This window comes from Hesperophylax consimilis, chromosome 3 (assembly GCF_061612785.1).
Source record: "Hesperophylax consimilis isolate HC1 chromosome 3, BYU_Hcon_1.0, whole genome shotgun sequence".
Taxonomy (NCBI): domain Eukaryota; kingdom Metazoa; phylum Arthropoda; class Insecta; order Trichoptera; family Limnephilidae; genus Hesperophylax; species Hesperophylax consimilis.
Window position 1 is genome coordinate 27,061,177 of NC_142838.1, and position 23,565 is coordinate 27,084,741.

At 35.3% G+C, this 23,565-nt stretch overlaps 1 protein-coding gene across 1 annotated transcript; it reads right to left on the reverse strand.

Moving 5' to 3' along the window:
• Positions 1-2,003: 2,003 nt before the first annotated feature.
• Positions 2,004-23,098, reverse strand: LOC149425193 (lipid scramblase CLPTM1L). Its single transcript, XM_089649956.1, has 8 exons — positions 22,551-23,098; positions 21,299-21,488; positions 18,905-19,041; positions 16,667-16,952; positions 14,499-14,687; positions 13,918-14,126; positions 11,357-11,608; positions 2,004-7,802 (listed from the first exon to the last, which is right to left on the reverse strand). The coding sequence occupies exons 1-8, from the start codon at positions 22,802-22,804 to the stop codon at positions 7,718-7,720; spliced, it is 1,602 nt and encodes a 533-aa protein (XP_089506082.1). The 5' UTR covers positions 22,805-23,098; the 3' UTR covers positions 2,004-7,717.
• Positions 23,099-23,565: the final 467 nt, after the last annotated feature.

Below are 23,565 nucleotides of genomic sequence, written 5' to 3' on the forward strand. Positions count from 1 at the left end.
TGAATAGCCCGCTATTTCGGTAGATGTTACTTTTGAAGCTGTCATTTTTTGACATTTGACAAGTAGAAACTACGCCATTAATAAAAATGGAACGATACACGCTTCAACAACGCATTGAAATTATTAAAATTCACTTGAGTGAATCTAATGCAAATCATCTTGAGTGATGAGGCTAATTTCCACCTCGGTGGCTTGGTCAACAAGCAAAATTGTCGCATCTGGGGCTCGGAAAACCCAAGAGTTATTGTTGAAAAGCCTTTCTATCCTCAACGTGTGACTGTTTGGTGCGGTTTATGGTCCGGAGTTCGGCGGAGTCATTGGACCTTACTTTTTAGAAAATAAGGCTGTAGCAACAGTTACGGTGAATGAATTGCGCTATCGAGAGATGATTAATGATTTTTTACGGCCGGAATTGGATGGTATTGATTTGGACAATGTTTACTTTCAACAAGACGGCGCTACGTACCACACAAGCAACGAAACCATTGATCTTTTACGATTGAATATCAAAATAACATCTCTTATTGGAAAATCCTCTATAATCAGCGCCTTGGTCATTCGGCGCCCAGAGTGGACTGCTCCCAGCCGGCCCTGCCAGGCCCGCACCTGGTTATATAATACGCAAGATAGGCACCTAGTGAAACAATTTATAGATAAGGCACGTAGTTAATTAGGTAGGTACTTTCTCATAATCTCAAGATATGAGAAATATTATACCTGTAAGTGGTAAATGATAATTTTTTTGTGCCTATTTCATTTATTTGTTATCTAGAATATTTATTATACTTATCTACTCTCTCGACCCATTGCCTTGAACTGCAGTGGGAGGATTGGGTTCATACGCCCGTTACTCCTGGATACATCAACCCCAAAGATTCATAATCACTCATTTTTAAATAAATATATTTGAATTTCACTTTTGGTTTCGCTAATTAATGAATGCAAATCTTGGAGCGGAAATTAACCCACTTCCCGACATCCGAACGAACTGAAACTCAGTAAATAGACTCGTTGTCGATGACAATGCGTTATATCAACTTTTGGTGATACTGTACACACGCGGAAATATGAGCATTTATCTGAAATCGGATTACATTACAGCAGTCAATATACGAAATAAATGTAAAAAATGGTGTTACCCGATTGCATTTGGCGAGGTTAGTAGAGTTGTCGGCTCCAGTTCCTGGAGAGGAAAGTTCGATCTTAAACATTAAAATAGATGTATTATAGGAAAGAAACTTTGTTTTTTAAAGGTCTCCTATGTTGAGTTCATGTAAAAAATTGCAAGCCATTGAAATAGCGGTAGAACAGACTCAGCATAGTCTGCGTCTGTACATTGGAGATGGCAAACGGTCCGTTAACAACAGATTGCCGATCAGAGGGACCGCCGTCAGTTGCACAGAATCGAGTAGGTTTTTCAGGTATTTAGGAGCCCAGAGGCGAATCCAAAATTCAAATATTGGAAGTGTTTGTACTTATTAACTTACCGATGGTATTTTTAAAGAAATTGATCGTGACAATTTACGATTGCAATGAATTGGGGTGCAATAAGTAGGTGCATTATCATATTTACCAAAAATTTCACAAAAAAAAAAAAAAACTTTCTATCCAATTTACTCAAAAATGAAAGCACAAATTAAAAAAATTTGAACAACATAATCAACTCCAAATTTTATGTAGACTTTTCAGCTTTTCGTTTGTGCTGTGAGTTTTCAGACACCGTGTATACATAATACATAAAATAAAATGTAAATCAAAAAAAATATCCATATTTTTGAACCAGGAACTTCTACATATGGAGCCAAGGATTTTAACTGCTCAATCAAGTAGGTCATAATGGGATAAATAATTTGCCTTAATTCAAGTCCATCCTTTTTGCTATAAGAATACATATATACATAGTAAAGTACTATATTAATATATATCAAAAATGCTATAAGATTTACGTAGCATTTTTGATAATAGTGTGCTGTGTTTAAAAGTATACTAAAATAAGACAAGAATACGAAAATAGTCATTTTATTTTTTCATTAAGGTACAGAACATTATAACATGAATAACAATAGTCTTGCCATAATATATTATAAACCAGGAATGTGTTCAACAAAAATTAGACTCAACCAATTTGTTAAAATATTTAAAACATCGCCATTTAACCCTCAGCTTGCGAGAAGCATCTGAAGTATAAATTTATTACAACAAGCTTTGGATAAGTCATTTCTAGGTTCGAGTCCTTGCTGTATTGCGTACAAGCGCGTTACAGAACCGAAAATCATTGTAAAAATTCTCCATTCATATCTCTAGCGACATCTGTAAAAATATATTTAATAAATTTATTTGTTTATCTTGGAAAAGGATTTAAAGTTACCGAGACAGGCTATCTATATATAGTATATATTTTTTAAATATGTCTGTTCAAAGGAAAACAAAGACAGCTCGGCCCGTGTTGGCATTCAGTAATATTTTATTTTGTTTACATAAACATGGCTTCAAAACAACTATTTATGAATAGTTAAGATATGGATGCGTTATTTTAGCAAGGTTTACTAAATGTTGTAATGTTATTGGTAGTGCAGACGAGATGAAAAAGTTTGGTGCGTGGCGGTGAAGAAAACCACACATAGGAACGCAGCCCAAAGGTTAATTGATAAAGATGTTTAGAGGATTTAAAAAACATGTTGAATAACAGTTATATTAAAAAGTCTCTTTTCTAAAACAAAGAAACAAGGCAACATGCAGTTATATATAATTATTCTATACTACATTTATGCAGTTATATATAATTATTTTATACAACATTTATGCAGTTATATACAGGGTGTCCGGAAACTCGTAGTACAAGCGGGAAACTGGTGAATCTACATCACATTTGGAGTCGATTTTGTAGTATATTTTTTTTTAATTTGAGCTTTCGTTATCGAGTAAATCGACTTTGAAGTTGATTTTTTTTTTTTTTTTTTTAATCAAATTCTTATAAATTATTACTGAAGATCAAAGTACCCAACTAATTAAAACTATTTGAAAGTAAAACAAATGAAGAAACTCGGATTTGAAGCATTATTTTGAAATCACCCTTCATTTAACCCAGTGTAATCATAAAATATTTCTGCTCTGCAGGGTTAAAACATCTGTTATTCAACCCTAAACACCAGAAAAAACTTTAACTCTAAAATAGCCGAAAAATATATTTTTTTTGGTTTTTTTTTTTTTTTTTTGAAAATGCTCAAATCAAAAAACTTTATGTTTTTTTGGGTTCCCCATGTGGTGTAGATTCTCCAGTTTCCCGCTTGTACTACGAGTTTCCGGACACCGTGTATAATCACATTATAAAATAACTAAAGTGAATAAATTAAAGGTTTTAGTATTTGCTTTTATATTATAAAACATCATTTAGTTTCAGTCCTTCGAAGAAGTATAAAATCATAATGTAAAATGACAAAATAGGCCTACTTAAGTAATGGATAACAACTATGTATTGGGTTTGAGTGTGGTACATGTGGAACAAGAGTATGCTGTTCGACCAATCGTCACATTTGAAAATTGATATACGTATTGGCCCTGCTGTTGAAAAGATTGAGCATCACTGCTATATAGTAATATTATCAGTCGTATTAGTTTTCTCCATTCGATTGTTAACCTATTGAAACCACAAGGAAATTCATGCCATACTTAATAGCAGTGGAATCACGTGAACTTATTACAATGTTTATTGTTGGAAATCATTCATCTAATTGGCATTAATCCTTCAGTAACCATATGGGGTAACTGGGAACCCCGCCATGTAATAAATTTTCCTAACAGCTAAAATATGAATAGCTAAAGATTCCGTATCATTTTGGAATAATGTAATATTAGCCATCTAGGCTTGTTGAAGGTTAAAATGGAATGCAAACTTAAGTAAGTTAGTGGTTGCTCGCATGAAAATTTCTTACTAATAAAACTATTTAAATTTCTTTTAACTAATAAAACTATTAAACTATATACATAACGTACTGACATTATGCTATTTTAAGGTACCAGTCCTATGCGACAACTGAAATGACTATGGAAGAGCTGATGTATACGCTGCGTGAATGGGTCTTCTCTTTAGGTAAGGTAGGGCTTGAAATGGATGATTCTAAACTGAACGAGTTAGAAAAACAAACTTCCTATTACATTTGCTTTGTATTTTAGAAAATATCAATAATTCTTATTATTACGATTAAATTACTTACTTAAGCGTTAGTCACAGTTTTTCAGCGGGGCTTGTAGGCTGTTTCGCTTTATCATAAGACTACCTTATTAGATTTGTTTCAATGAGTAATTTTAAACATAATTAAGCTGGTCAATATTCAAACAGAAATATTTTTCTAAACACCGATTCATTATACAAGCCCTGTGCAAGAATATTTTGATATCCCTCTCTGTCCCTCGCCAAGTACATCGGATGACGAGGTTCATTCGCTTTAACCCGTAATATTATCCTAAGGCAAAATGAACGTACGAGGTTGACATTGTAATTGCAATGCTTTGTATCATGCGTGGGCGTGATTCTTCACCACTGAAATTGCAGGGCTTAACTGCTTAAGCCCCCGCATACCTAATTTCTACCGATTTATATCAAGTTTCTCTAAGTTTTAAAGTCCAAAAATAATTTACGTTATTTTTGAAGATAGAAACGTTAATCACATGAAATTCACTCAATAGAAAAAAATCGCAAAGTTAGCTCCGAAAATTATTAAAAACACATTTTATTCAGTTAATTATTATGTTATAGGCATGAAAAAATTCACAGTGTATCTTTAAATGCAACTAAAGCATTTTCCGAGAGATTTATACCTTATTTCAAACGATTCGTGTTTTATTATATTTTCACCATTTTCACTTAATTATTATCGTTTTTTTAATATTAGCGAGCTTCCTCTAACATTCGTATTTACATATCTCCATTTCAAACCATCTTTGAACGCTTACTACGGAGCCTTAAGCACATTTAATAACTCTTCTTCTTTCTCTTTCTCAAGAAGTTACAATACGAACAGCGATGTATCCTCCATGGCGTTCAGTAGCGACTGAAAATTATAGGAAGTTGTCTTAAGTTAACTTGTCCGTCTCGGATCATGTGGCTCTGACCAGGCTGGTACAGCAGCACGGCTATAGTAATTTCAGTTGTCACTTAGGAATGGTACCTTTACTGAATGTTTACTGAAACAACAAATTTTTATCTGATTTGTGGTATGAAATCAATTTCGAATGGGCTACTAAAAACTATTTTCATATAAAACTATTCAACAAATTAATAATATACATAAAATTTTGAGCTGCTGTTCAAGTATTTAAATTCATTTAACCCTTTCATAACATACATACATATTAGAATTTTTTATTATATAATTTTTAAGTAATTAAAAAAAATAATATCATGTAACATTTTTTGTTTACACTACATATATAATTTGTCATTTTGAGTAAAACACATCCTCTAAGGTCTAATCTTCTTTCTCAACCAGTGAGACCGATGTACTCGAATAATGTGAAAAAATAATAATAATGCACCAAAATTGAGATTCTGGTATACATTTCAACATTATGTAATTGTTCAGTAAACTTATTCTGACATAAATGAATGATATAGATATTTGAAATATGTAACAATCATTTCAATAGAAAACTTTACATATAATACTACGTATTTATTTATAACAGTTTGACCTCTAGAATTAATTTAATACAATACTAAAAATAGTTTTTAGAAGTTAAAAAAAAACATAAAATATCAATTTTAAAATAAATAATAAACTTTGCATACCAAAATTAACAGAATCTCAATTAAAAAGCCAAAGATAGCTACCCACACAAACCTATAGTATTTTGTATTAACATTATAAAGATTTAAATATTAATATTGTGGACGTTTTCTCTTTTCACCTTCACACTAAATAAGAAATAATCACAACGCTGTTACAGAAAGAATGTCAGAAGACTACATATGCAGCGGCGTAGCTACCTAGGGGCTACGCGGGGCAGTGCCCCGGGGCCCTCAAGCTCAGGGGGCCCTCGAATCCTTACCAGAAATCTTGATCGAACTGAACTTTTGGAAATTTCTCCCATTTTCAAAATAAATACGACAGGTTGCAACTTACAACCCCACTTTAATCATGACAACTCAGTTGAGAGAAATTCAAAAGTTATGCCTAGGGAATTCCCCTAAATTCAGGAAACAGCATCAAACGTTGGTATCTACTGTCAAAATTCACTGGCGAATCGGACACCACTCTAAAACAACTAAATCCGACTAGATGGTCCAGTAGGGTCAATACGATATCTGCAATAAAACTTCGTTATTTTGATATTATCAAAGCGTTATCAGAAATAGTTCTAAAGAGTCCTAATAAAGATGAGCGTAGTGAAGCAGAGAGTATTAAAACAAAAATGCTAAATTGCGAGTTCGTGTTGCTTTGCGAATTCATGCACAGTGTATTGAACGACATCAATTATGCATCCAAAACTTTACAAATATGCATTCAATCAATTTGGGCGAGGCGAGTAAAGTTTTAGCAGAGACCAAAGCAAAGTTGCAAATTTAGAGAAATGATTTCGAATTATTCAAGTGCAAAGCCAGTAAGAAAATATGGTATTGATACCCATTTTCAAGAAAAAAAGGCAAGGAAAAGTTTAAAAATTTTTGATGAATTAGCTGCTGATCACCGATTTCCAAACCGTGAAAAAATATTTAAAATTGAGATTTTCAATAATGTACTAGACACAGTAATGTCTCAATTAAATGCACGTTTTATTGGTATGAGTGCAGTCTGTCATATATTCGATTTTCTAACACCAACATTTTTATTATGAAGCAACTTTATTACAAAAGTGTGACGAATTCCAAAGAAAATATTCAGATATAATAGGCCCTAGTTTTTCACTTCAATTTATTCATATTTACCATCTAGTTTTACCTCAACTAACTCAAGCATGGACTGTTCACCAATTATGTAAGGAAATAATGAGCAAATATGGAGTGCTAGAATGCGACCTAACGGAAGTATTTACAGCAATGTTATTATTCTTTACAATTCCTGTCACTTCTGCAGCAGCTGAAAGGTCATTTAGCAAATTAAAAATAATAAAAAATAATTTAAGAAATAAGATGGGCCAAACACATTTATCGCTAATAGCAATCGAAAACAAACCCGCATCAAGCCTGGATTTAAACGAAGTCATTGATACTTTTGCGAAAACTAAAGCTCGGAAAAAATTGTAAATATAATTGTTATTTAGTCAGTTGGTAGGCCCGACCTTTATATAATAAACCCTTGAATCTTCTCTATTTCGTTTTATTAGCCAAACCTACACCAAGTTTTAATTGTAATTTATGTTGTTACTGTTTAATATTTTTATTACCTGCCCTGCAGTCTGCAGTGCCCAAAAAATAGCTTAAGTAGCTCAGCATTTTTAAAGTGTTTGTATATTTCATATTTTTAACCTAATCAGTTCACATAGCAGTGGGGCCCCATTTTTTAATTTGCCCCAGGGCCCTTGGTTACCTAGCTACGCCACTGTACATATGTGGTTGACCCAGAAGCGGACCGAGCAAGAAGTGGACCTGAGACGGTCCCGAGGACTGGAGGACTGACGAGGTAATGTAGCCAGAGGAGAGCATTTGTGTAGGACACTAAATCCCACCCTGGGAAGTAGAGCTACGATGATGATAAAGATGCCGTAGTAATAATAATTATTATTCCTGTTTGCCATGTGTTTCAGTAATCGTTTCTTCAATGCTAACGGTATCGTCAATTCTGGATTTGTCCACAGGATATAACCTAAAAAAAAGATTAATAAATTAGCATTATAAGAATATTGCATCCGTCGAAGCTCAGCCAAAAAAGTTTAGGCCTCCCAATACTCCTTCATGCTGCAGGCTATATTTAGAAAAGTCTCTTTGGTGGTTGTCTATTTTTTCACAAAATCACACTATTCTAATTTCCTGAGCCCAGAGGGGCGATTCCGATTCTGCTGAAGGAAAAGGAATTGGTTTTAAACTTTAAATTAATGACTTTTTTTTAACTTTCGGCAATTCCGTTTCTACTTAAAGATAATGAATTGATCTAAACCTTAAAATTAACAATTTCTTTGTTAAATGCGCTTCCAGTTCTCTCGGATGACAGCGAAAAAGTCGTTAATTTTAAAGTTAACCCTTTAAGCTAATTTGTTCGCTTTTGGACATTCATAAATAATCCATTTATTTATAATTTTATATATATAATTTATTTATTTATTTATATATAATTTGTACATTTATTTATAACAATTACAGGTAATAAAGCCTAAGACGTTATAATTGTACCATTTATGCAGTGTATATGCAATGCCAAAAATCTCGCAAATGCGCTATAGGACACAAAAAAAAAATCTAATTTTTTATCTACCGCATTCAAAAAGTACGTAGCTCTCCCTACAGGTGAGTTCATTAATAAATTAGTGCGGCTTGCTCTACTATATAGAAGATTGTGATGACGTCCTCGAGAGTGAGACTCTGGTACAAAAAAATTTAATTGGGCCAGTATCTCATTATTAGATAAGTGACCGTTTATTAGTTGGAAAAAATATTTAAGCAAAGCAATACCTCTACGTGTCTCTAGGGAGTGGTAATTGGTCATGCCTAATATATAAATCGATGGGTAAAGCCAAGGGTAACGTCCATAGAGCCGCGAGAATAAAAACCTTAAAAATTTTTTATGGACTCTTTCAATGCGTAAAGTGTATGTTAATTCATGTGGAGCCCAGATGATCGAGTTTGATTCAAGTACACTTAGGACTAGTGTGTTATATAATAACGTCAGTGTTTTTGTGTTACGAAACGGATATGAGTTTCTAATTACGAAGCCGAGAAGCCTGTATGCTCTGCTTATTAAATCATCGATGTGTTGGTGAAAAGTTAGTTTGCTGTCGTAAATAACTCCTAGGTCTTTGATTTGGTTTAGGTGTTGGAGAATAATTTCATTGATTGTATATTCAAATACATGCGGTTTCTTTGATCTTGTATACGAGACGATATTGCACTTGGGTGTACTGAAGTTCAAGCCATTTATTTTGGCCCAGTTTGAGACGCAGTCAATATCACATTGAAGGAGAATACAGTCAAGATGATTTTTTATTGAGCGATATAGTTTCAAGTCATCTGCAAATAGTAAATACAGCGAATGTGTGATGACTGAACCAATATCGTTAATAAAAATCAGAAACAGAAGTGGTCCAAGGATGGACCCCTGAGGAACTCCAGAAAAAACTATGAATTCCAAAGAACTGGAACCATTATAATAAACAAACTGTCTACGATTTCGAAAATATGAAGCAAAAAAACAGAGTAGTCTTTTGGAAAAACCAAATGAAGCTAGCTTATTTAGAAGAATGTCGATGTCAACCTTGTCGAATGCTTTTTCCAGGTCAAAATAAGCAACATCCACCTGTCCCCGATTGTCGAGAGTTTGTGATAAGAAATCTGAGATGCATAAGAGGTTTGATGTTACTGACATCTGGGGTCTAAAACCATATTGACGGTCATCAAGAATTGGATTAACGTGATTAAGTATATATTTATGTAGAATTTTCTCGAATATTTTCATGATGGAACATAGAACGGCAACTGGTCGATAATTCCGGATATCGCGTTTGTCTCCCTTCTTGTAGATAGGGGTTATTTTAGTTAATCTCCAGATGTCTGGGAGAATCCCGTTTTTTAGGCATACATTGAAGAGATGACATAATGGTGGTATTAAAAGGTCGGAACAACCCTTTAGTATAAATGTTGGAATATTGTCAGGACCGATGGAGTGAGGTTTCTTTAAATTTGAGAGTGCCTCCTTAACATCTTTTTCTGAAATACTGACCAGGTCGAATGAGGGCCCAATCTGTACAGTGTGAAGGGTAGAGTCAATATTGAGAGTTGGTTGGACATTTTTGTAAACAGATGAAAAAAAGGTTGCAAAACTATTAGCGATTTTATCATCAGTAGTCAATTCCTCTCCGTCAAGAATCATAGACTTAAATGAGTTGTTGGATTTTTTTAGATCCTTAATGTACTTCCAAAACTGTTTGGGATCGATAGATAATTTTTCTTCCATTGAAGTTAAATGATTTTTAAAAGCTTCACTGATTTCATGTTTTACGATGGAGCGATAGGCTGAAAAATTAGCATAGTCCAAGTTGTGACGTGTTTTTTTCCATTGCTTATGAAAAATATGTTTAATTTTAATATTTGAAATGATACTATTTGTGTACCACTTAGGATATACTCTGTGTGTCGTAGTGCGAGGTGTGGAAATGGGTATACACTTGTCGAATATATTGTAAATTGAATTGTAAAAATTTGTACATAATGCATTTATGTCTGTTGAACTTTGGCAGACCGGTTGCCATGAGCATTTAGAAAGCAATTCATATAATAAGTGGAAATTTCCTTTGTTGAATCTCCATGCGTTTATGGTTCTAGCTCCGTGATAGGAGGGAACTTCTATTGGACTTGGGTTTAGACATGAACTTGAAACACCTGAGTGAGCCTCACTAATACTTATAGACAAAGCAGGGTGGTGCTTATCCTCGTTTGTAATAGGGTCATGACATTTCTCAACACACTTTACAAGATCCTTGGCATTACATAAAACTATATCCAGAGTGTTATTATAATCATTACATATCAAGTTATATTCTTGCAAACCGTAGAAACATTTAAAATAATTAAACATGTTCACAATATTGGAGTTACAGGAAGGGAGGTTCAAATCACCTAATATTAAGATATTTTTGTCACTGAGAAGATTATAATTACTTTCTATTTTTTCAAACATGTTGTAGTATAACGAAGTTGAAGAACGAGGTGGCACATATATCACACATACGAAAACAGTTGAAGATTTCAAGGATAGCTTCACCCACAGGGATTCAGTGTCGGGGAGGTCCATTGAAGAAATCCTCTCAGCATGGGTTACAGAATCAGCACGAACAGCCAGGACGACACCCCCCGCTCGTGTGAGGCGGTCACGACGAAAGACAACATAATTCTCTGGAAATAGCTCTGAATTATGCACACTTGGTTTCAGCCACGATTCAGTGATTGCTATTAAATCTAAGCTATCTCGAGCAAATAGGTTGTTTTTAAATACTGTTAAATTTAATAAATTTGGATTTTATTACAAAGCGAAAATACTTCGACCTTCTTTCAAAATATAGCAGAGGCCCGAGGAGTCAAGGATAACTCCTTATCTTTAAGTAGAACCCGGTTGTTTCATTCTAATTCTGTGAACTAATATTTGAAACGATCTGGCTTTAGTAATATGTACATATTACATAAGAATAAATAAAAAAAATTAGTACAAACCATCTCTGATACAAGTATATAAGGAAGACTATATCATCTCTGAAGCAGGCAACCCTATGTGCCGCCGGCATGACGATGATGAAGGCAAACACATCGTCGATGAAGGTGTTGAAGGCCTTGTACATGAAGGCCCTCCAGGGCAGGGCCGCCACCGACTTCAACTTGTAGTTAATGAACAGCTGTGGCAGCATGAAGAGAAAGCCAAAGGCGTACACGCCATTCACCATGCTGTTGAGCGTCCAGGAATACCAACTGAAGAAAAATAAAAGTTAACTTTCGAAATGTCAAGATGCAAAACAAAATTTGTGTTACGAAAGGGGTCACTAGATAATCCACTATGCTAACATTACATAATATAAGGCTTTGCTTATAGGTTTTGTAGGAATGCAAAAAAATACTAATTAAAAAATATGATTTAAGATTTTCACGGCCAAAAGTATTTTTGTTATTTGTTTTTGGGGTGTTATGCCGTGTTGCGCTAACTCCTTCTTTAGCCAACGTTTCGGACAGCATTGCAGTGTCCATCATCAACTTAATTAAAAAACTTCACTATTTAAGCTTATACATCGGGATACTAAGAGATGTATGAAATGTATGTATGAAACATATTTCAGAGATGGTTGGCGATGGGATAGTTAACCCATTTCATCCAAACAGCACCAATACACCTCCGTTACCTTACATTGCCTTGCGTCCGAGCGGCATCAATTTATCGCCTCTCGACAGCGTATTGAAAAAAATTATTTTTATTTTATTTGTAATTTACTGTATTTTATAATAATAAAAGAAATCCATAAAAATATATCTATTATAAGCTCTACTTATAATGAATCAACAAAATGTGCAAAATTTGTATTAAATGCAATAAAAAGTTACGGAATTTTTACTTTTTTTTTTATTTTTATAGTGAATACCTCACAACAGTCCCAACTGCTCCCGTCTGGAGCCAGTGAGACTATGGCATCCCCAATTGGGGGATGTTGTGAGGCTGAAGGTAAGTGGGGAAGGGAAAGAGGAAGGTGGGGAAGTACCTGGCTATTCAGATCTAGTCACTAAACACGGCTAAAGCCATTTGGAGCAACGTTTCAATTCTGAATGGTGGTCTTACACCAGGGCGATACTGGTAGTATCTTCCACTCTGGAACGTGCCGCAAATATACTATATATTATTTTAATTAATTAATTGTGAAATAACACAAATTAATCAAATAAAATTTATTTGCGCACGCCGGGTTCGAACCCGCGACCTTCGGAATGGCAGTCCAATGCGTTACCACTGGACTATGCCGGCCGTTACTACATCAATAAATTCAGAACAAGTTTGCGCAAAAATTAATTCAGTTGCTGTGGTTAGTTTCAGTCAAAATAACTTTGGATGGGATGGGTTATCCACTCAAACGATGGCATATTTATAACTTTGGATGGGATGGGTTATCCACTCAAACGATGGCATATTTATAACTTTGGATGGGATGGGTTATCCACTCAAACGATGGCATATTTATAACTTTGGATGGGATGGGTTATCTACTCAAACGATGGCATATTTATAACTTTGGATGGGATGGGTTATCCACTCAAACGATGGCATATTTATAACTTTGGATGGGATGGGTTATCCACTCAAACGATGGCATATTTATAAAAAAAAAATGCCTTGAGCAATGGGAGGTATTCGGGGGTTCGATTTTGTCTTCATCCGCGCTCATACAAAAAATCATACCTCCGAATATTAATTCGGAAACATATAAACTGCTTACTTTCATTTAAAGAAAATGAATCCACCTGTAGTTTATCCCATGTTTGTAGGTTTTAAAAATTTAAAAATGAAAAAAACACATTAAATTCATAAAATGTGAAATTTGAAAGTTTGTTTGCAATAATCGTCCAAAATTGTATTTATCCCAGGATATGTAAGAATAAAATTCGTATACCATTTTTTTCACATCGACATTTCATTTTTAAATCGGAAATATCTAACTAAAAATTTACATCTCTTTCTGTGTTATGAATCACCCTAACTGAATTAATAGAACTGCACAGATTAGGATATTATACCTAAGATTGTTAAAATAAAACACACAGAACCAAAAGTGCATGGAAAACAAATTCATTAGAAAGTGGTAGACAAAAATACATGTTGGCAATCTATTTTCAATTCCAGGATTAAAATAAGTTTAATTAAACAAGGAATTTAATAATGAACACATTGTTATGTAAAATTTCACAGAAATTGTGTAAAATGAAAACCTACAGCACTTTTCAACAAAATAATAAATGACTTTTGTTCTAAAAAATATTTCTTGAATATTCCATGAAATGACTGCTAGTGACATCTTTAGGAACTAGATAGAAGCTTAATCAAACTAGCAATTTTACGTGTTAGCTTATAGTTGGATTGATTGTGCATAATTAACACACTAAATCTGTAATAATTGGAATAAAATAACTTCATTTTTAAAACATATAGGTTTTATACATTACAAATATATAAAATAAAGTGGTATTAAAAACAAAGTTATTTTATTCTAATTATGTTAAATTATATTTAAAGATCCAACCTTTTGTGAGGCTGGTACATCAGAGAGTAGCCGGCCCCAACTATGCACAGTGGATAAAGCAGGTAGGTGAGATATCTCATTGCCTCTGCGTCCACCGCTCTTGTTCTCATCTCCGCCTTGTTAACTTGGTCGGACGCAAACACGAGACGGGGCAACCTGCCGGACCTCCAGTCAAATGTGACGTGGAGCATCTTCTTCACTTTCCACACCTGAAATCAGAGTACCAAATGGAATAAAATATCAATTGACAAGGTTCGTGGCAGAGCGGAGGTTCATAGTGAGTAAGGTACTCCCACAGTCCACAGGTTTGCAAACTGGAATGTTCTCTATTGACCCCTCTCTATAAAAAGAAGAAAAAACATCTGAGAAAAAGAAAAAGATCCTGAGTGAAATTTTGACCCAATTCTGTTTATAAACCACCAATCATACGTGGAAGATTACTTGACATGGTTTAGAGCAGTCATTCCCAAGGTGGTCTAAATAAAACCCCAGGGGTCGATTTCGACCTGCTGAGGGTCCATGTCAATAAAAAAAAAATTGGGGGTGCGTTAGTCTAACGCTGTATTTAATAAGATACTTACCTCAATCAGTGTTGCGATCGAAGTAGGAATAAGAATGATCATAGATGTGTCTTCATCAAAGAGGTACAGCAGAACTATGGACTGCGAGAAGGCTCTCCACAGGACCGTGCGGACGGACAAGCCCACCATCAGTTTCTTGGCGCGCCAGAATGATATGTCATTCTTGAATGCCAGGAAGTCAAATAGTAACTGAAAAAATATATAGATATTGTAATTCGAATGTATCAATAATAATTTTAAAGCGTGCAGTCTGACAAAGTAATGGAGCATTGCAATTGTTTAAATTGCTTTAACCTTTTGTTTGTCAGCATATCCTTAAAAGATATTATTAAAAAATCATTTCTTTAAATATAAATAGCTATTCTGGGAAAACTACTTAAGGTATATTTAAGGCTATTTTTATAAATATATGAACACATTATCTGGTAAGACGGAACAATTTACAAAAACACCATTTTGCAAAAACACAAGTACGTTATTACTAAAATAGAATCAGCCGGCGAATGGTGAAAATTTAGCATCAGCGATCAAGAAGTTAAATAACAGGATCAAGATGTTTTAACGATAAAAGTGTGTAACCTTTTTTATTATGTTTCTCAAAGAAGCTGTCAGAAAATCGGAGAATGTGTGCGTATTACCGCTTTGCAATAAAAAATCAAATAAAAGTAAATATTCTGAAAGTATCTGAGAATTAAAACCAGTTTTTGAAAGGTTTATGGAACATGCCTTCAAATTTTATTATAATTTTTGAAATATTAACATTTTTAAAAATGGCACACTATGTATATGTTTTTTCATCTAAACGCTAAACTAAAATTACTATTAATGAGAAAAAAACACATATTTTACTAGACAAATGTAATAAAAACATTACTGCCACCTCACTTTTTTGTTGTTTCATTTAAAAAATATTTAATAAAAACTTCACAAAATTTCACAATTTTTTCTCAAATTAGATATTTTAATTCTTGTGTGGTTAACTTCTGGATATAATTGTTTGGCACTACTATCATGGTGAGAAATGCCTAAAAATCTTTACGGGAAATACAACGATTTCTGTGAGACCACATAAGCTGTTCCCAAAAGCTGTTGACTCTACGGGTAATAGCTGTTTGTTCGCAATACCGAAAAAATTAGCCCAAGTAGTTAAAAAAGTTTGAATTATGGCCTTATTCCTGTCAAATTTGAGAGACAAGTATAACCTCACATCTGTATGAACTATGTATAATTTGTTCCAATATCGGTATTGCCATAGGAATGAAAATTTTTAATTAATTTATTTCAATTCCACTATACTAATTTTCAAGGTTTTATAATGAAAAATAGAATACTGAATGGATAATTAATACAGCGTAGCAATCTTGACAAATAGATTGTTCAACTTATAGAAATTTTACAATTAAGAGTACAAAATATACAGGGTGTATCGGCACGTACCTGACAAACTTTAAGCAGCTATTCCTTGGCATATTTGGAGTAAAAATTCTTATGTGCACTTTGCTGTCCGGTAACGTTTTTTTTTAATAAAAAATTTATTATTCATATTTTCACCACATGTCACCACTGTTTTATCCTTTGTCAAAGTTTGAAAACCCATCTGGAAAAATATTTTATTCGAATTCCGTTGAATAATGCACATGTGTACCTATATTGGCGGACTTTTACAATCACAACGAAATGGCACGGCACCATTCGTCTCATTTTTAACTATTATTATTTAGTGTGTGCGAAAGAGCGAAGACGCTTTTTGACATACTTGCTTATAACAGCTGTTGAACACGAAACGCAATGCCAATGACAGTGATGTAGTGTGGAAATTTTAAATTTTTTTGTTTTTAATTGAAAAAAAATGTTACCGGACAGCAAAGTGCCCATAACATTTTTTACTCCAAATGTGCTAAGGAATAGCTGATTAAATTTTGTCGGGTTAGTGCCGATACACCCTGTATACATATTATAATATAATATTATAAGTTATGAAAACTTGATGAGACTTATATAGAAGGTAGAAATGACAATGGTTGCACACAATAAATAAAGATTGGTGAAAAGACTACCTTCCATGTAAGTCTCAAAGTGTTATGAACACTTGATGAGACTTACATGAAAGGTAGAAATGACAATGGTTGCACACAAGATATAATTTATGAACACTTGATGAGACTTACATGGAAGGTAGAAATGACAATAGTTGCACACAAGAAATAAAGATTGGTGTCTGCGAAAATTCCCTTCACATCGTCAATGTTTTTCTCATTAAAACCCATTACGTTGAGCGAATGGAACGCCATAGAAATCTGAACCAGTAGTTTCATTTTGCCAACGGATGCAGGGGCGTATTCTAGAGACACATTCACAGCAGAAGTGCTTTTCTTTATTTCTACCATATTCTCCATTCTACTCTTTAAAAAGTTATATTGCACTATGGGTAAGTATTCATTGGTATGCGACAATCTGCAAAAAAATATAATTATGTATTTGTGAGTTGGCAAGCAGGAAAATTATAAGCTCATGAAGTTATGCATATAATACAAACTCTACAACGTAAATAGTATTAAAACATGGAGCTTCCAATTCAAATAGCATCCACTGCCCCTGTGTAAAACATTAACATATCATGCATTCTGCTATAAATAAGCTTTAAAAATCTAAGTACAAAGTGAATGTAAAAAAACAAATTTAATATGGTTCAGGAAAATGCAATGAATGCATTCTTTTTAAACCTTATTGAGCTCTTCTCTAATGCAGTTAGTACATTTTAAAACGCGATGATTATGTACAAACATAATACTAAAGCTAAATTTACAGAGACATGTATTATGTACAAATAAATAAAAATAAAAAAATTTAAAAGAAATACAAACATTCCCGGGTTAAGAAATATTTGAAAATCTTCTACTACCACCACAGTAAGCTGAAAACGTTGCTTGTGTTGTGATGGGGGACTTATTCAGCCGAGGAATTGAACTCACCACGCCAGGGTGGGACTTAAACGCGATGCCAACTCAGCCACTGACCGGTCATGAAATGCAAAAACTATAAAAATATTGCAGATTGGACATTAACCCCTAAGGGGCGGAACCCTGCATTTGCAGTATTGAATAATTGTGCCCACGCATGGTATAAAGCACTGCATTTGCAGTATAGAATAATTGTGCCCACGCATGGTATAAAGCACTGCATTTGCAGTATAGAATACTTGTGCCCACGCATGGTATAAAGCACTGCATTTGCAGTATTGAATAATTGTGCCCACGCATGGTATAAAGCACTGCATTTGCAGTATTGAATAATTGTGCCCACGCATGGTATAAAGCACTGCATTTGCAGTATTGAATAATTGTGCCCACGCATGGTATAAAGCACTGCATTTGCAGTATTGAATAATTGTGCCCACGCATGGTATAAAGCACTGCATTTGCAGTATTGAATAATTGTGCCCACGCATGGTATAAAGCACTGCATTTGCAGTATTGAATAATTGTGCCCACGCATGGTATAAAGCACTGCATTTGCAGTATTGAATAATTGTGCCCACGCATGGTATAAAGCACTGCATTTGCAGTATTGAATAATTGTGCCCACGCATGGTATAAAGCACTGCATTTGCAGTATTGAATAATTGTGCCCACGCATGGTATAAAGCACTGCATTTGCAGTATAGAATAATTGTGCCCACGCATGGTATAAAGCACTGCATTTGCAACGTTGACCTTATGTGTTAATTTTGCCTTTGGATATTACCTATAATGGTTGGATAAAAATATCACTTTTTCAATTAATGTATTGTCTACGTGTTGGCTTTAAAAAAAATATTTAATTATTTATTGAAGTTTCTCGTCGGCAAGTTAACCACTCATTTAAAAAAAATTAAAACTGAATTAAATATATTGAACAGAAGATTGTCTATTAAATAGACAGTAAACAAATTAAATTTATTATAAAACATTTAGAAAAGCATGGTTTGGCAGACCAGACGCATGCAGATCTTGTGAAGACCAGGTTCGGCAGACCAGGCACATGCAGATCTTGTGAGAAAGTCTGCCGACCCCGGCCCTACACCTAGACCAGGTTCGGCAGACCAGGCACATGCAGATCTTCTGAGAACGTCTGCCGATCCCGGCCCTACACCTAGACCAGGTTCAGCAGACCAGACGCATGCAGATCTTGTGAGAAAGTCTGCCGATCCCGGCCCTACACCTAGACCAGGTTCAGCAGACCAGACGCATGCAGATCTTGTGAGAAAGTCTGCCGATCCCGGCCCTACACCTAGACCAGGTTCGGCAGACCAGACGCATGCACATCTTGTGAAGTCTGCCGACCCCGGATCTACACCTAGAAGTAATAAATTTAACGGTGTTTATACATCTTTTACAATGAAAGCAATAGGTAAAGAGTTTTCATACTTAAGCAGACTCATGAGTTCTCCGGGAATTGCTTTAGCAGGAAATTCAATGGGATCGGCCAGGATGGAAAAAGCAACGAGGTTTTGAAGGTGTCCAACTGGCTTCACATCCTTCACATTCAAAGGAATCTCTTCAGTCTGCAAATAGAAAATAAATAAAAAATCATAAACGAACATTCTGGAAAAAAAATAACCAACTCTATGGATTTCTCTTCTCAATTTGTTTTACAAATAAAAATTTGACAAATAATTTGCAGGTAGGATAATACAGTTGTTAACTTGACTACTATAGTGTTAGAGTGCGGCGGCAACAGACGGAATAAACGCTTTATATACAGTAGTACAAATTTCACTCATTCTCTTTCTGCACTCAGATCTTGACCAGCTGAGACGTTAGTTCACTGTATTTAATTAATCAAATAATGTTACTATTATCGTGTGTTCAATAAACTTGTTATTATCTGAAGATTCGAATCCTGTACTCTAAAAGTATCTAAATAATAATAGCCTTTCTGTGTCTATTAGATACTCGCAGTATCACCAAGTTAAAGACCACCATTGATAATCGAAATCGGTTTAGCTATTTAAGAGTTATGCGTATGTTTCAGACGGTTCCATAATATTTCATCAAAATGAAAATTTAACACACCTGTGGCTACAAGAGAACAATCCAAAATTGTCTCATTAATAACAAACAACACAACCTACCTTTCTACGAGTACCTACTTGCGAGTTACTACTGACAGCTAAAATCGTAAACAAAGCAACCTACCTGTTTACAAGCACCTACTTGCCTACCTACGACAATACGTCGCAGTCGGTCTGGCGCATTACGCCAACTCGCTAGAAGGTTCGAGCCTATCGCCTATGCGTAATTGCAGCGCCGACCGAAAGTTCCCGAAAGGCCCAGACTGAGCGAGTGTCTCCGGTTTATCTGCAATTCATCTACCTACTGTCGCTGCCGGCTGTACTGTATAAATAAGCCCGACGCAGCGAGCAGTCAGTCAGTCATCAATCTGCCGTCAGTTGACAAACCTCGCGAGAGACAACCGGCGCGCCCCGCGCCCCCGCGAAGGACAATACTCCCGGCTTCGCCCGTACACATCATGGACTCCATCGGGACATCATCTTAGCGCCTTGGCCACCGTCCCTGGCCAGCGCTACAACGGATTACAGCGCCCTGGTTCCAGCGCCTCTGACCAGCGCTTCATCCACGCACCATGACCACCACGAGGATACGCAACATCCTCACTGGTCTACGCAGCTCCCGCTCAACCGCCTACAAGGTCCACCGCACCTTCGGCCTTCCCGTCAGCACTGGAGTACATGAACGTTCTTCGCCAGTGCCTGACAGTCAACGAGTCCGGTCACCAGCGCCCGGCGTCGACTCACTGACCCGCGCTTGACCAGCCATCACAGCCATCATCCGGAGAATACTACATCTGTCCTACGCCCACTCACATCACGGCAAACTGACTCAATAAACACTGTGACCTTCACGAAACGTCTTTTAAATGATATATAGAGTCATTAAAAGTGATGAAACAAAAACTAGGTTTAATACAGTAATTAATTTAATTAACTGTAGTTACCTTTGTAACCTATTTAAACTAGTTTTGTTTCATCACTTTTCATGACTTTATCACTTTTTGTAGGTGTGTTGAATTGTCATTTTGATGACATACCCGGTCACCGTTTCAGATAGGGTGTTTGAAAAGCTCTGTTAGGGAAACGAGCGGTTTGACATGAGCGTACACACAACTGCAGGAAACGCTTGTTTTTAGAGCTGTGGCTGCGTCCTCGAGTTTACTTTAAAAATGGAGGTTTATGAGGCAACATGTCTGTGGCTTCTCTTCCAAGGAATAACACAAAGATAAAGGCAATATTAGGGCATCCTTTATTAAGAGACAGACCTACGCATGGGCATTTTGTTGCCCTTTATGCTAAACTGAGACAACATGAACCGAAATTATTCAACTATTTTCGCATGTCCATAAAATCTTTTGACAATTTGATTCTACTGATGTCTTTGCTTTCCTTTGGCTTACTTTTCATCTGAGATTAAATGATTTCAAATCAGTATCAAAGCGGTCCATGGAGCTCTGTTGACATCCAAACTGCTCGGGAAACGCGCGGGGACTGAATATACCCATAGCTCTCCATACACCTCGAGTCGCTTGGAAAATGCAAGTAAAACGAGTGAACCGAGATTCTCGATGGTTTGGTGTCAATACCAGTATGGAAAGCTATACACCTCGAAAACCGAGGGTGTTAAACCGAGCGGGAAATGCGCAACTCAAACGCCCTATCTGATACAGCTCTAACAACCCAGAATAGACAGGTACCTCTCAAAAATTCGTAATAAGTGAATAAAATAAAAAGTCAGAGATCTCACCTTTGATTTCAATAAATTAAATGTAGCAGCTTGTGGAAGTGCAAACACAACTAGCGGAACTCTCTCTACGGAAGCTTCAGAGTTTAATCTGTCCCAAGACCACTCGCTCTTCCTGGAATCCGCTAGCGCCAAAAACAGGAACAGGGTTCCATTATTGCGGGTTTTCCGAGGTATTTGCAATTCAACAATCCTGTTGACAAATAATATTATAATCATAAATATATCTTAGCCATTATACTAGAAGGACTACTAACTATACAGGGTGTAGCGGCACGTACCCGACAAACTTTAACCAGCTATTCCTTAGCATATTTGGAGTAAAAAATCTTATGTGCACTTTGCTGTCCGGTAATGTTTTTTTTTAATAAAAAAATTATTATTCATATTTTCACCACATGTCACCACTGTTTTATCCTTTGACAAAGTTTGAAAACCCATCTGGCAATTATTTTATTCGAATTCCGTTGAATAATGCACGTGTGTACCTATATTGGCGCACGTTTACAGTCACAACGAAATAGCACGGCACCATTCGTCTCATTTTTAACTATTATTATTTAGTGTGTGCGAAAGAGCGAAGACGCTTTTTGACATACTTGCTTATAACAGCTGTTGAACACGAAACGCAACGCCAATGACAGTGATGTAGAGTGGAAATTTTAAATTTTTTTGTTTTTAATTGAAAAAAAAATGCTACCGGACAGCAAAGTGCCCATAACATTTTTTACTCCAAATGTGCTAAGGAATAGCTGGTTAAAGTTTGTCGGGTTAGTGCCGATACACCCTGTATAACCATTTTTGGGCAAATATATTTAGAAGGATTTCAAGTTTCTTGAAAAAAATGACTATTTCGTGTGCGTATAACGTATCAATTACACCCATTTAAAACTAGTGACTCTTTGGGTCCGTAGGAAAACTTAAGGTTTGTATTAGATTGTATGGCTACAACTAGTCACAAAAAACAGATAACATTACATTTTACTTGTAAAAGGCCAATTCAGGCCCAATGCGTATTTCAGGAAGAAACAATATTACTAAAACTTCTTTATGTGTAAAAGCTCAAAAGAAAAGTAGTGTAAGTAGGTATTCTACATTTTAGTCATCATAACTTCAATAACAGACATTTGATGCTACAACTGAATTTGCTGTATTAGATTACCTACTATATATTACTATTTGGTAGTCAAGGATAAAACCGTCAAGAGCATAAAGATAAAATAGTTTGTTCTGTATCGTTCCACCAAATACATACCTTTGAGAAGAAGTATAGTAGTCAAAATCTCGCAGGGTGAGAACCTTATTTATATCATTATTACTAGGATTCTGACGCGTTGATGTATAAAGATGCAAATCTTGTTTCGGGTGGCTGATCAGGTGGGAAGTAAAGCATCTTTCTCCGTCTTGACAGCTTGGAGGAATAAAAATCTCAGCAAAGTTTTTGACCACATGAATCATGTACGCCAAAAATATCACAGTAAGGATTATATTGACAGAAATGTACTTCATTGTTAAATGAAGCGGACTATCGATTAAATGAATATACTTTATTGAGACTGCATCTATACTGACGTGTAATTTAAAAACATAGGAAATACGCCGGCAATCAATCGTTCAGTTACTTTTCAGCGTTCCTCATTGGATGGTGTAAGCACTGGTAAGCACACATCAGTGGTCATTGGGAACAAAACCGCAGAAATAAATTTGAATCAACTTTTATCAATTTATTGCATCTGAAACATCACGCCAATCACATGCCAACACACACTTTTAAATTATTGTGATTATAATAGCCTGAATAGCCCTTTCCATATACTTGGGATTGCCAATGCATACGTTCTAAAATACCCTTAATAAATGTTCAAATTCCCCACAAAATCACCTCAAGTTGCTTTACCTCCAAAATGAACCAAATTTATTGATTGGCATTTTTTTTTTTTTTTGGTCATTTTCCGGTTTTTCCTTTCGTTCAGGGCTCAAAAATTATTTTTTTTGCGAAGAAAACGAAACTATAGAACATTCTTACAATTAATGTACACATTATTTTTTATATTGCTGGAAGAATTCAAGAATTGCCCAGAATCCTCGCGTTTTCCCCACAAAAAGGTTCTCCTTGCCAAATACCTACTTCTTGAAAAAATTGAAATTTCCCGCAATTTGGGGAATTTCTTACAAGCTGGCAACCTCACAAATACTAGCTTTCAGTACAGATAAACATTATTTGAAGAGAAAAGTGTGAATTTTGACTTTTGACAGAAGAGGTACTCCAT

Excerpts from the sequence above, each read along its gene's own strand:
- LOC149425193 (XM_089649956.1), bottom strand. The coding sequence starts at position 22,804 with ATGAAGTACATTTCTGTCAATATAATCCTTACTGTGATATTTTTGGCG. Across the intron at positions 21,489-22,550 it reads TACTATACTTCTTCTCAAAG|GATTGTTGAATTGCAAATAC; the intron begins GTATGTATTTGG and ends ATTTGTCAACAG. Across the intron at positions 14,688-16,666 it reads TTGTCATTTCTACCTTCCAT|TTACTATTTGACTTCCTGGC; the intron begins GTAAGTCTCATC and ends ATATTTTTTCAG.